General features: G+C 41.1%; 1 protein-coding gene across 2 annotated transcripts in view; it reads left to right on the top strand.

Annotated features, from left to right (window-relative positions):
- The window catches only part of LOC123483070 (spastin-like), a 33,276-nt gene that overhangs the window by 10,928 nt on the left and 5,160 nt on the right, over positions 1 to 17,188 (top strand). The window contains exons 4-16 of one of the 2 annotated variants that reach the window (XM_045212513.1): positions 96 to 179; positions 720 to 910; positions 1,251 to 1,387; positions 1,654 to 1,747; positions 2,550 to 2,624; positions 3,293 to 3,364; positions 3,635 to 3,710; positions 3,973 to 4,064; positions 5,818 to 5,897; positions 9,599 to 9,641; positions 9,755 to 9,834; positions 12,664 to 12,734; positions 12,837 to 12,877. In XM_045212513.1, the coding sequence (XP_045068448.1) occupies positions 96 to 179; positions 720 to 910; positions 1,251 to 1,387; positions 1,654 to 1,747; positions 2,550 to 2,624; positions 3,293 to 3,364; positions 3,635 to 3,710; positions 3,973 to 4,064; positions 5,818 to 5,897; positions 9,599 to 9,641; positions 9,755 to 9,834; positions 12,664 to 12,734; positions 12,837 to 12,877 (1,136 nt within the window). The remainder of the gene's footprint in view (positions 1 to 95; positions 180 to 719; positions 911 to 1,250; positions 1,388 to 1,653; positions 1,748 to 2,549; positions 2,625 to 3,292; positions 3,365 to 3,634; positions 3,711 to 3,972; positions 4,065 to 5,817; positions 5,898 to 9,598; positions 9,642 to 9,754; positions 9,835 to 12,663; positions 12,735 to 12,836; positions 12,878 to 17,188) is intronic. The other variant, XM_045212514.1, reaches the window with a different exon arrangement.

Here is a 17,188-nt window from a genome sequence, read left to right as displayed (position 1 = left end):
TAATTTCCTTTTCTTCTTTTCCCTCCCTTCTCCGATTCTCCTATTCCCTTTCCCAACCTCGTTTTGTTGTTGTCGTTGTCATTCCTGTTGTGTAGCAAAGCTGCGTTCAGGGCCAGCTCAGAGAGACATCTATACAGAGAGCTCAAACCAGTCGTACCATAACGGGCATCTACGCTCAGGTGGGTGCTACCGGGAATCTTAAAAGTGTTTTCAGGGGTGTCATTGTTCCTGAATATTCAGGAAGTATTCTCTTCATACATCATTGAAATTGATCTACCTCCAAACCAATATCCTACTTTTCCTGACCTTTCCTGGTTTTTCCATTTAATCTCTGAATGCCTATGTACAGTAAGCTCCCTTCAAGTTGTGTTACCGATTTTTATTTATTTTACTCTTTCTGCTGCTTTGTCTGTGTATTTATCAATATGTTATTCACACTGACACTGATAGCTACCTCAAACTACAGTCATATTTCTCACACATAGAAACACTGCTGGCGGATGTTTATCCAGCTTTGTCCAGTGACTACATGGACTTGAAGTGTATTTAACCTGTTCAGATTCACACAGTCTAAGACTAAATCAGGCCTGGAGAATCATATGCCTCTACTGAAGGGACACTAGCTCACACACAGCTTAATTAAATGTCCTAACCTACCATACTGATAAATAATCGATAATGTATCTTGATGGTTCTAAATGTCTCCTTGCTCTTGGCAGTAAGTGGAGCCGTACCCAAAAAGAGGGACTCCCTGACTACTCACTCCAGTCACTCCCTCCCACGACCAAAGCATACGCCAAAAAAAACCTTGACGGCAGGCCACAGGGGCCACCAGCACTCCCTCAGCTTCAGTGGGCCCTCTAGTAGTCACACACAGCACAGACCGGCCCCCCAGTCCAACAGCAACAAGGTGAGACCCAGATTGTCTTTCCTCAACTAACTCCACATCTAGCCAAGAGTCCAGGGCCCATATTGATAGTGTATCAGAGTAGGAATGCTGATCTAGGATCAGTTCCTCCCTGTCCATGTAATCTTATTAATTATGCTCTAAAAGGAATAGCTAGACTAGCACTATAGCCATGGACTATAAAGGAGCTGGAATAAAAAACGTAATGCTAATAGAATCTCTCCAGACTATATCCATTTTTAATGAAGGGAAGACAAAATAGGAGAATTTCCAATCATCATTCCAAGAGATTAGCTTGTTTAAAATCGTAACCAAATCTGATGTCATTGTTCTTTTGTTATAGGGTAAAGTGGGCAACCGGCAAAACTGTAAACCCACCACTCCCACATCCATGTCCCCACTGAAGAAGAGGGACGTGAAGAACTTGAAGAATGTGGACAGCAAGCTTGCCAACCTCATCCTCAGTGAGATCATAGACAGGTGAGAGACAATAATTTGGAGTGTCTTATAAATAAATTCAAGGTGTCTCAGTTTGGAACACAATAGATGTTGACTGCTTGACCTGGGTTGTGTTGAATAGGGCACACCGATGCAACACTTTTTATAACGTTCTGACATGGAAAAGTCCTGCCTGCCTGTTTCAGTCTATCTTTGCTGCCTAATGAACACAACCCAGGCAGAGTTGAGTATGTCTATATTTCTGTATGGGAATGACCACTCAGACCAGTCTCGTGTGTGTGTTTCAGTGGCTCATCAGTGAGGTTCGAGGACGTTGCTGGCCAGGAGCTGGCTAAGCAGGCCCTACAGGAAATAGTCATCCTGCCTGCACTGAGGCCAGAGGTGAGATTGGAGAGGAACAGCAACTCAATGGATCATGGAGTGATGTGAATATGGCAGTCTTTTCACAGGCTACAAAGTATCACCTGTCAGTAACGTCGTCAGTAAAAAATTTGAGCAGCAACTGTTCATGTGGGCAGTCCTAACATAATGGTCTGTATTTTTTTTATTTAACCTTTATTTAACTAGGCAAGTCAGTTAAGAACAAATTCTTATTTACAATGACGGCCTACAAAAGCGTAGGAGTGCTGATCTTGGATCAGTTTTGCCTTTTAGATCATAATGAATAAGAGGGGGAACCGTGGATACGAACACATGTGTTCAAGCTTCATAGGAGAGCCTATTTTGCTGTTCAACATGTAATGTTTATATTGGAGCACCAGTGCACCTAGAAAAATAGCCACCCGAGCCACGGCCTGTTCACCCGCTACCATCTAGAAAGCAGAGACTGTACAGGTGCATCAAAGCTGGGGCCGAGAGACTGAAAAACATGTTCAATCTCCAGGCCATCAGACTGTTAAACAGTCACCACTAGCCAGCCTCTGCCCAGTACCCTGCCCTGAACCTTAGTCACTGTTCAAGCCGGCTACCACCTGGTACTCTACTCTGCACCTTAGAGACTGCTGCCCTATGTACATAGTCATTGAACACTGGTCACTTTAATAATGTTTACGTACTGTTTTACCCACTTTATACTGTATGTATACAGTAAATGTTAAATAGGCTATGTATTGCTCTGTAATTTTGAACTTCAGGACTATGTACTATGAAACATAAGTGCTGAGTAGATGTTGTTTTTTTCCAGTTGTTTACAGGCTTGAGGGCTCCAGCACGAGGCCTTCTCCTCTTCGGTCCTCCTGGCAACGGAAAGACGATGCTGGTGAGTGTGGTGCAGTACCATTTGGTAGTGGCAAGAGACCAAATGAGAAATGACTAGTTGGAGTGGGTCTTGGTTAGGCTCACAAAGACCACAAGTGATCATGAAATAGATTAACAATTTTCATAGAAAAACGCACAAAACGAAACATTTGTATTGTAAAATCTTTATAATACAAGACTAATATAATACTTATAATATAGACAATGGACAGTCCTTTCACTGGATTTGCTGGTTTTGACATCCTCTAACTGTGATGCTTTGTTCAAGAGTAGAATTGGTTTAGGTCTTATAAGTATTTTATGTTTTTACATGGTGGTACTTTGACTGTAGAGTACTATGACCGATGACACAGAATGTATGGGTAGGCTAAATCCCGGGGAATTTATATTTAGTGTTTTTCTGTCATACAAAATTGCATTATCCATCATGAATGTAGTTTAGCCATCATTAATGTACTCAATCTCCCAAAATGTGTCTGAACTGCATTAAAAACAAATGGTGATTCTATAGAGCAGGAATATGGGTATGCTGTAATCAAATGTAAAACAAAGCGAACCAACAAAAAAAAAAGTGAATTTAAGGATTATAGAGCATTTAGTTGAAAGTATCTCCAAAATAAGGATAATGTTCTGCATTTTAAATTTTAGCTCATCTTTTTTTACTGATAGGCTAAAGCAGTGGCCATGGAGTCCAACGCCACGTTCTTCAACATAAGTGCAGCCAGCTTGACCTCGAAATATGTGAGTACATTATTAGCGGAACGATCTCTTTACACTTTAATTTGTTCCATTTTACATTTCTTTGTATGTTAGTTATTTAGCAGATGCTCTTATCCAGTGCGACTTAGTCAGTGCATTCAACTGAGTTTAGTAGAAAAACATATATCAGTCATTTCAAGTAGACCCTTGTAGAAAAAGAGTAAACTCACTATATTCAGAGTAAACTCACTATATTCAGAGTAAACTCTCTATTCAGAGTAAACTCGCTATTCTTTTGGTCTTTCCCTGTAGGTGGGGGAGGGAGAGAAGCTGGTGCGAGCTCTGTTTGCCGTCGCCAGAGAACTGCAACCCTCAATCATCTTCATAGGTAACTTTTACTTTGTTAGATAAACCAAGAAGAATACGTAACTGCAATGAACTGGTCAAGGAAGCACATAACGATAATGTTTCATTACCTGCAATCTAATAATAAGCACAGATATTGTATGCAAGAAAGTTGCATTATAGCATGTTGGGAAGAATTTTCTATTTAATAACTGATGGAAACAGAGAGTGCGACTATGCATAGACTACTAGGATAATGGGACCCTTCCATTCAGATTGTGACTACTGTTACTTACCCCACACAGATGAGATCGACAGTCTACTCTGTGAAAGGAGAGAGGGAGAGCATGATGCCAGCAGACGTCTGAAGACTGAGTTCTTGATTGAATTTGATGGGGTAAGGAGGTCTCCCCCGTGTGTGTTTCTACGCATGCACACGTGTGTTCCAGTGTTAATTCTGTCACCTGTTTTTAATTTTCTTTTATTGAGTTAATGAGCGCGTGTACACGTGTGTGCAATGTTTGTCCCTGGAGGGATTCTGTCTGTTTTGGCCACATCCTGCATCCTGCCATGTCTTTTTAGGAGCTAGTAACACAAGAATTTCGCTGCACCTGCTATAACATATGCTAAACTGTGTACGCGACCAATAAACTTTGATTGGATTTTTTGTCTTGTCCATATCCTGCATGAAGATTTGGCCTCTTCCACATTAAATCTGTCCAAGAGATACAGCGCCTTCAGAAAGTATTCAGACCCATTGACCTTTTCCACATTTTGTTATGTTAGCAATCTACACACAATACCCAATAATGACAAAGGAATTTTTTTTTTTTTAGAAATGTAAAAACAGAAATACCTTATTTACATAAGTATTCAGACCCTTTGCTATGAGACTCGAAATTGAGCCCCGGTGCATCCTGTTTCCATTGATCATCCTTGAGATGTTTCTATAACTTGACTGGAGACCACCTTAAATTCAATTGATTGGACATGATTTGGAAAGGCACACAACTGTCTATATGAGGTCCCTCAGTTGTTAGTGCGTGTCAGACCAAAAACCAAGCCATGAGGTCGAAGGAATTGTCCGTAGATGCTCCGAGACAGGATTGTGTTGAGGCACATAACTTGGGAAGGGTACCAAAAAATGTCTGCATTATTGAAGGTCCCCAAGAACACAGTGGCCTCCATCATTCTTAAATGGAAGAAGTTTGGAACCACCAAGACTCTTCCTAGAGCTGGCCACCTGGCCAAACTGAGCAATCAGGGGGAGAAGGGCCTTGGTCAGGGAGGTGACCAAGAACCCGATGGTCACTCTGACAGAGCTCCAGAGTTCCTCTGTGGAGATGGGAGAACCTTCCAGAAGGACAACCATCTCTGCAGCACTCCACCAATCAGGCCTTTATGGTAGAGTGGCCAGACGGAAGCCACTTCTCAGTAAAAGGCACATGACAGCCCGCTTTGAGTTTGCCAAAAGGCACCTAAAGACTCTCAGACCATGAGAAACAAGATTCTCTGGTCTGATGAAACCAAGATTGAACTCTTTGGCTTGAATGCCAAGCGTCACATCTGGAGGAAACCTGGCACCATCGCTACAGTGAAGCATGGTGGTGGCAGCATCATGCTGTGGTGATGATTTTCAGTAGCAGGGACTGGGAGACTAGTCAGAGACGAGGGAAAGATGAATGGAGCAAAGTACAGAGAGATCCTTGATGGAAACATCTCTGGAGAGACCTGAAAGTAGCTGTGCAGCAACGCTCCCCATCCAACCTGACAGAGCTTGAGAGGATCTGCAGAGATGAATGGGAGAAACTCCCCAAATACAGGTGTGCCAAGCTTGTAGCGTCATACCCAAGAAGACTCAATGGTGTAATCGCTGCCAAAGGTGCTTCAACAAAGTACTAAGTAAAGGGTCTGAATACTTATGTAAATGTGATATTTATTAATCTGTAATACATTTGCTAACATTTCTAAACCTGTTTTTGCTTTGTCGTTATGGGGTATTCTTTGTAGATTGATGAGGGGGAAAAAACAATTTAATCAATTTTAGAACAAGGCTGTAACGTAACAAAGTGGAAAAAGTCAGGTCTGAATACTTTCCGAAGGCACTGTCTGTGTTGCTGCCAATAATATTTATTTTGGTGTGTGTTTAGGTGCAATCTGGTGGTGATGAGCGGGTGTTGGTGATGGGTGCCACCAACAGGCCTCAGGAGCTGGACGAGGCTGTTCTTAGGTACTGTAGGCCAGTGTGGTTGGGGCAGGGGATGCCCAGTTTGTACCTCCCTACCTGTTTCATACATTTTTGTGTGCCTACTGAACACAACCCAGGTTTACTTTTCAGTGAGGTCTCTCTGCCAAAAGGTAGCACTGTTAAAGGGCAACTCCGCCACATTTAACATTTGGTTTGTTATTATGAAGTATTTAGTGATGTCATACATACCGTTTTAGTGTAATTTGATGATTTCATGGCTATTGACTGTTTAGTGATGTGCAAAACTGGAAATTGCTTCTCAAGTAGGATGCCTGAGAGAACTAATAAAATAAATGATGGAAAGTCATTTTCAGCTATCTATATAACATGTCTATAGTTTCCTGATCATATTGGAATTCCCTGCTATATGTTGCTCTGGTTGTCTTCGTCTAATACAGCGATGGGCAACTGGCGGCCCATGCCCCCCCTTTTGTAGGCCATCGGACCAATACATTTTTTATTTTTTTATATATAATATATTTTGGGGGGTCTCAACTCACTGTTGAGAGTTAGAATAATATACTTTTTTTATTTGGTTGTGCATCAGCAGTCACTCAATTAGTCCATGTCAGCTAAAATGTTTTAGATTGGTAAGTTAGGATACAAGTTAGGATACAAGTTAGGATACAAGTTAGGATACAAACTAAGGATACAATATGATTAACAACAGCATGGCTAACACTCGCATAGAGTTCTCCTTCATGCTCGCTAGCAAGTTAGCTAGATAGCTTACTGGCAAAAGTGAAAGCTAACTGGCTATCTTCACAATTCAGCAATAAATACTTACTTTTTGTTGTCCGTAAAGAACCTTGTTTGTAACTGAGACATGTCTCTTCTGATGTTGAATACTAACTCTTTAAAACTGCTTCCTAGACTGCGTTGCTATACACATCAAGCAGTACGTCATGCCATGTGGTTCAGAATCAGCGTGCCTGCGTGAGCTGTGGCAGACATATTAGTGGATCACAGAAAAGTCAAAACTCCTACTCCTCTAGTAATGTATTGGGGGGTGGGTAGGCCTAAACATAAAATAGTTTTTTTTGTCCTGAAAGCAGCCATCGAGCACCCCTTAGCATATTTAGGGACATTTTCTGGCCATACACCTTATATTATAGACGAGATGATAGCCAGCAATGCATGTTAAAAGGCCTTTTCACACTGCATTGTTCCTAACCCCAGGCTATCTAAGAATGGCTCTACGCTAGCATATCCAGTGTTCACACAAGCGTTTGTTAACCCTGGGCTAAACTCAGCCCTCAGCTGATGATTTACACTTGTATTCCAAAGCCCTGGGCTTACGGACAAACAGATTTGTGACCAATGTTAAGCAATAAGGCATTCATTAACATTCTTTCCTCTTGCTTCTAAATCAAATCAAATGTATTGGTCACATACACATGGTTAGCAGATGTTGAAAAATGCATGCACTCACTAAAACTGTAAGTCGCTCTGGATAAGAGCGTCTGCTAAATGACTAAAATGTAATGTAAATGTAAGTTATTATTATTATTATAAGTTAGTCTAGCAGCCAGCTATCTAAACTTGTAGTAAGCATGATCAAATTACCGACCGGGGTGCGGCCCATTGATCATCAGTTATCATATTAAAAACTGCAAACATTTGCCTCCACCCTATGGCAAAATGTGTAGAATTGAAGGAATTTAGCTGTAAAACTGCACATTTTTCTCTCCGCCCCATGGCAAAATGAGTAGAATTGCATGAAGTGAGTTACAAAATTGCAAAATCTTCTCTCCTCCCCATTGCGAAATGTTTAAAATAGCAGAAAATGAACTTTAAAACGTAAATGTTTCTCTTCGCTGTCATGAGCGAGGCTGCTAAAATGTTTTGCTCGCAAGGTGACGCTCAAAAACCTATAGAATGATATTTATAGTCTGCGTACTCCAATATTTTTCTGTTGTTCAAGGCTCATTCGGCAGAACCACTCCCACCATCACTGATGAAGTTGCAGCTCCGGCGGCCATTGCGCCCTTTCCAAATAGCCTATATTTTCGTAGTGAATTACTTGTAAACTTCATACTTTTTATTAGTTCTAATAGGTCTACAGTGTAGCTGGATGGTTGCTTGGACAGTCGCTAAGGCTGTATTTTGCTGTTAATGTTGAAAAACACTTTTTCAGATGCAGCAGGGTTAGCTACTTAGCTAGCATTGCTAATGTTTGCACCAAAGATACAGGCTTCAATCATGAGACTAGGATTCCATAGTGATTTGCCTGTAAATGTCATAATAAATGTTGTTCTAACAGGCCTACATGTTGTTTGGACATTTGTTTAAGACGGTCGCTAAGATTATGACAGCTGGTAGAGCACGGCGCTTGTAACACCAAGGTTGTGGGTTCGATCCCCGGGACCACCCATACACAAAAAAAAAATTTATGCACGCATGACTGTAAGTCGCTTTGGATAAAAGCGCCTGCTAAATGGCATATTATTATTATATTATTAAACTTGACTGTTATTGTTGGAAACACTTATTTTGGATGTAGAAGTCAGGCTAGCTAGCATGCTAGCTAACCATCAGATACAGTAACTTATGGTTAGCATTCGTTGGCATCTAAATTAGAATATATTTTGAGTGTAATGCAGTTGATTGGTGATAATAACATTAACATATATTCAGAATGATATTCCAGGAAGCATTACAATATATGATTACAACCCAAAAGGAATGGGAAATGCACTTAACTTATGACATAAGCTTCGTCTTGGCTTGCTAGCCAGCTAAGCTAACTGCAGACTGGGCAGAGCATTGCATCGTGGGAGGTGAAATGTACCCTGGGAATTGTTTACTTTTTTTCGTACTTTAGTTTATTTCTATATTTTTTAGCAAATATTTTCTTACTTACTTTAAAATAAATTCTGCGTTGTTGGTTTAGGGCTTGTAAGTAAGCATTTCACTGGAAGGTTGTATTTGGCACATGTGACAAATAAAATGTGATTTGAGTATACTGTAGACTAGGGCAATGCAGAAGCTTAAAAAATGACAAACTAGGAATCGTGCAGTATGACTAACAAAAACTATAAAACATCAAAATGTGTATCAAATCGTACAGTAGTTCATATACACCGAGAGTCCTTTGGTCTAAGTTGCACACACTTTTGCCCTCAGAACAGCCTGAATTTGTCAGGGCATGGACTCTATAAGGTGTTCCACAGGGATGCTGGCCCATGTTGACTCCAATGCTTCCCACAGTTGTGTCAAGCTGGCTTGATGTCCTTTGGGTGGTGGACCATTCTTAATACACACGGGAAACTGTTGAGCGTGAAAGACCCAGCAGCGTTGCAGTTCTTGACACAGACAAACCGGTGCGCCTGGCACACACTACCATACCCCATTCAAAGGCACTTAAATATTTTGTCACCCTCTGAATGGCACACATACACAATCCATGTATTTTTTTGTCTCAAGGCTTAAAAATCCTTCTTTAACCTGTCTCCTCCCCTTCATCTACACTGATTTTAAGTGGATTTAGCAAGTGACATCAATAAGGAATAAAAGCTTTCACCTGGATTCACTATGTCATGGAAAGAGCAGGTGTTTCTAATGTTTTGTACACTCAGTGTATCCTAGCAGCATAATAACTGGTTATAAAGTGGTGGAATTGTCCTTCAAATCTTCAAGGCCTACCCAATGGCAACACGTTCTCAAACTGTTTCTATTCACAGACGTTTTGCAAAACGGGTGTACGTGGCTTTACCAACAGAAGAGGTATGTTAAGAAACCTATTAATTCCATTTACAATTGTAGCCATACAGTAAACAAATCACATTCCCCAATGCAATTTCCCTGCAAAAATGTATATAATTGTGTGTCGTGTATAGACACGGCTAAAACTGGTCAAGAACCTTTTGGGGAAGCACGGGAATCCTCTCGCACAGAAAGAACTGTCCCAGCTCGCCAGGTAAATTGAATTGGAAACCTACCTAATATGTTATGTACTTTTAGATATCCTTTACCATGGTTTGAATGAACTTTGTACAATAGGTAGTTGATCGAGCTATAGATAATGATATCCATCTATCTTTATAATTATATAATGTTTTGTCTCTGTAATCCTTTCAAAATGATGGATAAATAAAGAGATACCAATAGATATATTGATATATAGAGATGAATAGAGACATAATGCTCTTTATGCTTTCAGAATGACATACAGATAAAGAGTTAGTGATAGGTATAGAGATATACAGTCACGTCTAAAATGATTGGCAACCTTGATAAAGATGAGCAAAACTATATTATTGTATACTAATACAATTACTCAGAGAAAGAGATTTTATTTAACAAGTAATCTAAAAAAGAGACACTACCGGTCAAAAGTTTTAGAACACCTACTCATTCAAGGGTTCTTCTTTATTTTTACTATTTTCTACATTGTATAATAATAGTGAAGATGTCAAAACTATGAAATAACACATGGAATCATGTACTAACCAAAAATGTGTTAAACAAATCGAAATATGTTTTATATTTGAGATTCTTCAAACAGCCATCTTTTGCCTTGATGACAGCTTTGCATACTCTTGGCATTCTTTCAACCAGCTTCACCTGGAATGCTCTTCCAACAGTCTTGAAGGAGTTCCCACATATGCTGAGCACTTGTTTGCTGCTTTTCCTTCACTCTGCCGTCCGACTCATCCCAAACCATCTCTATTTGGTTGAGGTCGGGGGATTGCGGAGGCCAGGTGATCTGATGCAGCACTCCATCACTCTCCTTCTTGGTAAAATAGCCTGGAGGTGTGTTGGGTCATGGTCCTATTGAAAAACAAATGATAGTCCCACTAAGCCCAAACCAGATGGGATGGCATATCGCTGCAGAATGCTGTGGTAGCCATGCTGGTTAAGTGTGCCTTGAATTCTAAATAAATCACAGACTGTGTCACCAGCAAAGCACCCCCACACCATAACATCTCCTCCTCCATGCTTTACGGTGGGAACTACACATGCAGAGATCATCCGTTCACCCACACCGCGTCTCAGAAAGACATGGCGGTTGGAACTAAAAATCTCAAATTTGGACCCCAATATTGGACCCCAATCAATAGTTACATATCGGGATATTATTTTTGACGATATATCATATTGTACCGGTTTGACAATGTCGCAATATGTTTGTGCTAGTTGGCTGTAACTGCACCAAAACTCCAGTATTTTTCCTTCATAGCTTGTTCTCCATCTTCTTTTTAAATAGGGAGCCAATTTGTTTTCAGCACTTTTATTTCCATGACTGATCAAAATGTGTTTTCTCATGGCTATCTCCTGTCACTCTGCAGCAGACATGTGGTGAGCAATATGTTTGGACCATGGAATCTCAATAAAATCACAGTATTGAATCGCAATACATGTAGAATTGTGACAATCGCAATACATATCGTCGACACCTAATTATCGTGATAATATCCTATTGTGAGGTGCCTGGCAATTCCCAGCCCTAGTAGGTATGAAGTTATTTTCTTCATATGCATCCTTCTTTCAACGCCAAGCTCTATTTTTGTGTCATCTGACCAGAGCACCTGTTCCAATCCAAGTGCCAATGCCGTTTAGCAAACTCCAGGAGTTTACATTAGTTGGTTGCTCTTTCTGGCAACCCTTCCAAAGAGCCTATTGGCATGGAAGTGGCATCTAATTGTAGATTTGGAGACTTGGTGACCCCAAGATGTGACCAAGTTCTGTAATTTTCCAACTTTGGCCCTTGAATATTCTTTGCCTCGCAAACTATCTTCCTTACTGTGTGTGGGGACAATATACACTTGTGTCCAATACCAGGCAAGTTTACCACTGTTCCAGTGGTTTGAAACTTCTTAATTGATGCCCTAATAGTTGTTCTTTTTTTAGCAATTTCTTTGTACCCATTGCCTGATTTATGATGTTCAACAACCATTTGTGGCTTTTTGTTTGCGAATTTTCCCATGGTGATGGATAACTGTCACAAGTGTAGAGAGGAGTAGGCAGGAGGCAGTCGCAGGTTTAGAACTACTGAATTTATTAAAGCACCATAGCTTAAAGCGGGACGAAACCCACAGTGCAAAATATAAAGTACTCAGGAAATAGTAGGAGAGATTCCTCTCAGGAAAACAAGCAACATATACAATGACCGACCGACAAAGACAAATGACAGAGGGGGTATATATACACAGTGATAGCGTGGGGATTGGAACCAGGTGTGTGTAATGATGACAAGACAAGTCCGGGGTTGATGAGTGAAGGGCGTTTGCCAGCAGCAGGTTCGGCCGAAGCTAGAAGGCCGGCGACGCCGAACACCTGAGCTGGACAGAAGGGGGAGCCAAAGCGAAGGCTGGTCTAACAATAACAAAGGGATTTTACATGCGTGTTACCTCATTGTTATACCCCAGTGAAACAGGAAGCCAGGGAAGGCAACAATACAGTTCCTTAAAATGAGATCAACTTAAAATAGTAGAATGTAAATGCAGATAGAATATTTAGGGTTGCCAATCATTTTGACACCTGTCTTAAAAATTATATATATATTACTTGTATGACTTGTTAAACAAAATCTATTTATCTGAGCAATTATATTAGTATAATATAAATAAATAACAATTGGAGCATACAATATAGCTCAGTATTTGTATTATTTATTTTAGTCGTTTTTGCTCATCTTTATCAAGGGTGACAAGAATTTTGGACCTGACTGTATAGAGATCTAAGAGATGTAGATAAAGATATTGTGGTATAATGGAAATGCTTGGTATATGTGTAATCCTTGCAGAATGACAGAAGGCTACTCTGGCAGTGACCTGACCTCACTGGCCAAAGATGCGTCCCTCGGTCCCATCAGAGGTAAGCGGCACAATTAATTCAAACCTTTTGGATCGGAACAGTAATTGGTCTCTTTACAAATGTGTCTATTTGTTTCCTAATGCAATCTCTTTCAATTCTCAGAGTTGCGTCCAGAACAAGTCAGGAATATGGCCGCAAACGAGGTACGTTTACACTATTCACTGTATACATCACACTAAAGCTGAATAATAAACCAAACGCTTTGACCAATCGACCGCTTGTCAATATTCCAAACCCATTTGCGAGCATTGTCTCCTTCTGCGACCTGTTTTAGTACACTTATAAAAACTAAACGGCATCTCTCTACTCCAGCACAAAAAAGCACCAAAGGAACTCGCCAGTGACTTCATAAGCTGAACTTAGCCTGCCTGTTCATAGTGCCTGCTAGCTAGTTCTAACAGCTAGCTTCACTGACAAACACAGGGATGGAACTTAACAAGCTAGTGATTTTGGGCACTGATAAACAGCGTGTAGCTTGTCCTTTATTTACAGCTTGCTGATGAAGTTGTGTTCTCATAAATCAGTCTGTAGAACCGCATGTTTCTCTAAACAGTGTCGGGTCAGCTGAACGCAACAGCTGCTGACTCTATACTGCACTGACTAGTTTTCATGCACTTTTCATGCACTAAAAGCATACTACTCTTTCAAGCACAAAATACCTTAAGTAAAATTGCACGACTAAGACCTCAGCAAATAATTAAACATAAATGATTATCTTAGATTTGTTATGACTATTTTGAGGGCAAAGTAGTAGTGGCCATGTTGTTGCTAGGTAACGGGTTAAGATTCATGGGTAGAAGTTGCTGCCAGGGGCGCCGAGTCGGCACAGGATGCCCACTCGGTTAAGAGGCTGCTGAAGGGTGCAGTGGAGGCCTCATAGACTTGACAACTAGCCATTGAGATTGACTCGTGAACGCGCATATTGAGTGATAGTGTTCGGTTTGAGATTCAATGGCTAGTTGTTGAGTTGTTGACTGCACCCTTCGGCAGCCTGTCTACAGAGTGGTCATCCTGTGGCAACTTGGCGCCCTTGGCAGAAAGTTCTACTTATGAATCTTGGTGTGTTATTTATAAGAGCATATTTGGGGTTGGGCGATATTAAACACTAAACAACCTTAATACAACATCTAGAGATCTCACCTTAACCTTTTGGTATACTAATTTTTGAATTAGTCGCAGGGACTAGGGTTTGAGTTAATAAATGCTGGGGTTGAGTGTGCTGACTCTTTGACACAGACGCGACCAGAGCAGACGGAGCGTTTGATAGATTTCCCTCAAGTTGTTAGATGCAGGGGCTGGGGTGGGAATTGACCCTTCACTAAGCCCGCCCCAGAATTTTGTGCAACCAATCGCAGCTATCCATTGAATAGCAACCGTCACTAACCAGACTCCAGTCCGACCATTTCACATTTGAAATCCAAGGAAACCGATGACGGCAGTGGCAAAATCAGAGTTTTCATGAAAAATGTATGGTTTAAATGGCTAAATAATTGATCAGTGCACCAGGGGTGATTCCTGAAATGCAGAGCCTGTTGGACTAGTTTTCGAATCCAAAAGTATACCTTTGTTCCATTGTTTGCTAGCTGGTTAGCTAGCTGCACTTGCCACCATTGAAAACACTGCTAACGCTAGCTAGCCAGTTAATTATAACTTGTTTTCTCCAAATGTATGTTAGCTAGCTAAGTTAGCTATATTATGAATATGCTTTGAAGTGCTTTGAACGGCTGGTCATGGCTCACATCAACACCATTATCCCAGAAACCCTAGACCCACTCCAATTTGCATACCGCCCCAACATATTCACAGATGATGCAATCTCTATTGCACACTGCCCTTTCCCACCTGTACAAAAGGAACACCTACATGAGAATGCTATTCATTGACTACAGCTCAGCGTTCAACACTATAGTGCCCTCAAGCTCATCACTAAGCTAAGGACCCAGGGACTAAACACCTCCCTCTGCAACTGGATCCTGGACTTCCTGACGGGCCGCCCCAGGTGGTAAGGGTAGGTAACAACACATCTGCCACGCTGATCCTCAACACTGGGGCCCCTCAGGGGTGCGTGCTCAGTCCCCTCCTGTACTCCCTGTTCACCCATGACTGCATGGCCAAGCACGACTCCATCACCATCATTAAGTTTGCCGACGACACAACAGTGGTAGGCCTGATCACCGACAATGATGAGAGCCTATAGGTCAGAGACCTGGCTGTGTGGTGCCAGGATAACAACCTCTCCCTCAACGTGATCAAGACAAAGGAGATGATTGTGGACAACAGGAAAAGGAGGACTGAGCATGCCCCCATTCTCATCGACAGGGCTGTAGTGGAGCAGGTTGAGGGCTTCAAGTTCCTTGGTGTCCACATCACCAACAAATTATCATGGTCCAAATGCACCATGTCAGTCGTGAAGAGGGCACGACAAAGCCTATTCCCCCTCAGGAGACTGAAAATATTTGACATGGGTCCTCAGATCCTCAAAAGGTTCAACAGCTGCACCATCGAGAGCATCCTGACTGGTTGCATCACCGCCTGGTATGGCAACTGCTCGGCCTCCGGCAAGCAGTACCGGAGTGCCAAGTCTAGGTCCAAAAGGCTTCTTAACAGCTTTTACCCCAAGCCATAAGACTCCTGAACAGCTAATCAAATTGCTACCCGGACTATTTGCGTTGTTGGAGATTTTTGGTTCCAACCGCCGTATCTTTGTGAGACACTGTGTGGGTGAACGGATGATCTCTTCATGTGTATTTCCCACCGTAAAGCATGGAGGAGGAGGTGTTATGGTGTGGGGGTGCTTTGCTGGTGACACTGTCTGTAATTTTATTTAGAATTCAAGGCACGCTTAACCAGCATGGCTACCACAGCATTCTGCAATGACATGCCATCCCATCTGGTTTGGGCTTAGTGGGACTATCATTTGTTTTTCAACAGGACAATGACCCAACACACCTCCAGGCTGTGTAAGGGCTATTTTACCAAGAAGGAGAGTGGAGTGCTGCATCAGATGACCTGGCCTCCACAATCCCCCGATCTCAACCCAATTGAGATGGTTTGGGATAAGTCGGACCGCAGAGTGAAGGAAAAGCAGCCAACAAGTGCTCAGCATATGTGGGAACTTCTTCAAGACTGTTGGAAAAGAATTCCAGGTGAAGCTGGTTGAGAGAATGCCAAGAGTGTGCAAAGCTGTCATCAAGGCAAAGGGTGGCTGTTTGAAGAATCTCAAATCTCAAATATATTTTTATTTGTTTAACACTTTTTTGGTTACTACGTGATTCCATATGTGTTATTTCATAGTTTTGATGTCTTCACTATTATTCTACAATGTAGAAAATAGTAAAAATAAAGAAAAACCCTTGAATGAGTAGGTGTCCAAACTTTTGACTAACCTGTGCCCCCCGCACATTGACTCTGTACAGGTACCCCCTGTATATAGCCTCGCTACTGTTATTTTATTGTTGCTCTTGAATGATTTGTTATATATTTTATTTTATATATATTTTTTACTTCAGTTTATTTTAGTAAATACTTTCTTAATACTTATTTTTCTTAACTGCATTGTTTGTTAAGGGCTTGTATGTAAGCATTTCACTGTTGTATTTGGCGCATGTAACAAATCAAATTTGATTTGATTTGAACTCTCATCTGCTGTCGACATCAGGATATAATTTGAACTGGAGATAGCGTCCAAGATGGCCGACCGTTGTTTTCAACGTAATCTACTCCCGTTCGCATATGCCATTTCGTGGTCGCTGCCATCTGTTTTACAGAGCCGATAACACCTGCGCATTAACACTCAGTGCGCACTCAGTGGTGGAAAAAGTACTTTACTTGAGTAAAACTAAAGATACCTTTATAGAAAATGACTCAAATAAAAGTGAAAGTCACCCAGTAAAATACTACTTGAATAAAACTTTTAAAGTTTCAAACATAAATGTAATTGCTCAAATATACTTAAGTATCAAAAGTATTCAAATTCCTATATTAAGCAAACCAGACAGCACCATAAAATAAAAAATAAAATAAAACGGATAGCCAGGGGCACACTCCAACACTCAGACATAATTTACAAACGAAGCATGTGTGTTTAGTGAATCCGCTAGATCAAAGGCAGTAGAGATGACCAAGGATGTTCTCTTGATAAGTGTGTGAATTTGACAATTTCCCTGTCCTGCTACAGTGAGGGGAAAAAAGTATTTGATCCCCTGCTGATTTTGTACGTTTGCCCACTGACAAAGAAATGATCAGTCTAATTTTAATGGAAGGTTTATTTGAAAAGTGAGAGACAGAATAACAACCAGAAAATCCAGAAAAACACATGTCATGAATGTTATAAATTGATTTGCATTTTAATGAGGGAAATAAGTATTTGACCCCCTCTCAATCAGAAAGATTTCTGGCTCCCAGGTGTCTTTTTTATACAGGTAACGAGCTGAGATTAAAGGGAGTGCTCCTAA

This window comes from Coregonus clupeaformis, unplaced genomic scaffold (genome assembly GCF_020615455.1).
Source record: "Coregonus clupeaformis isolate EN_2021a unplaced genomic scaffold, ASM2061545v1 scaf0018, whole genome shotgun sequence".
Lineage (NCBI taxonomy): Eukaryota > Metazoa > Chordata > Actinopteri > Salmoniformes > Salmonidae > Coregonus > Coregonus clupeaformis.
This window is presented reverse-complemented; position numbering and strand designations above follow the sequence as displayed.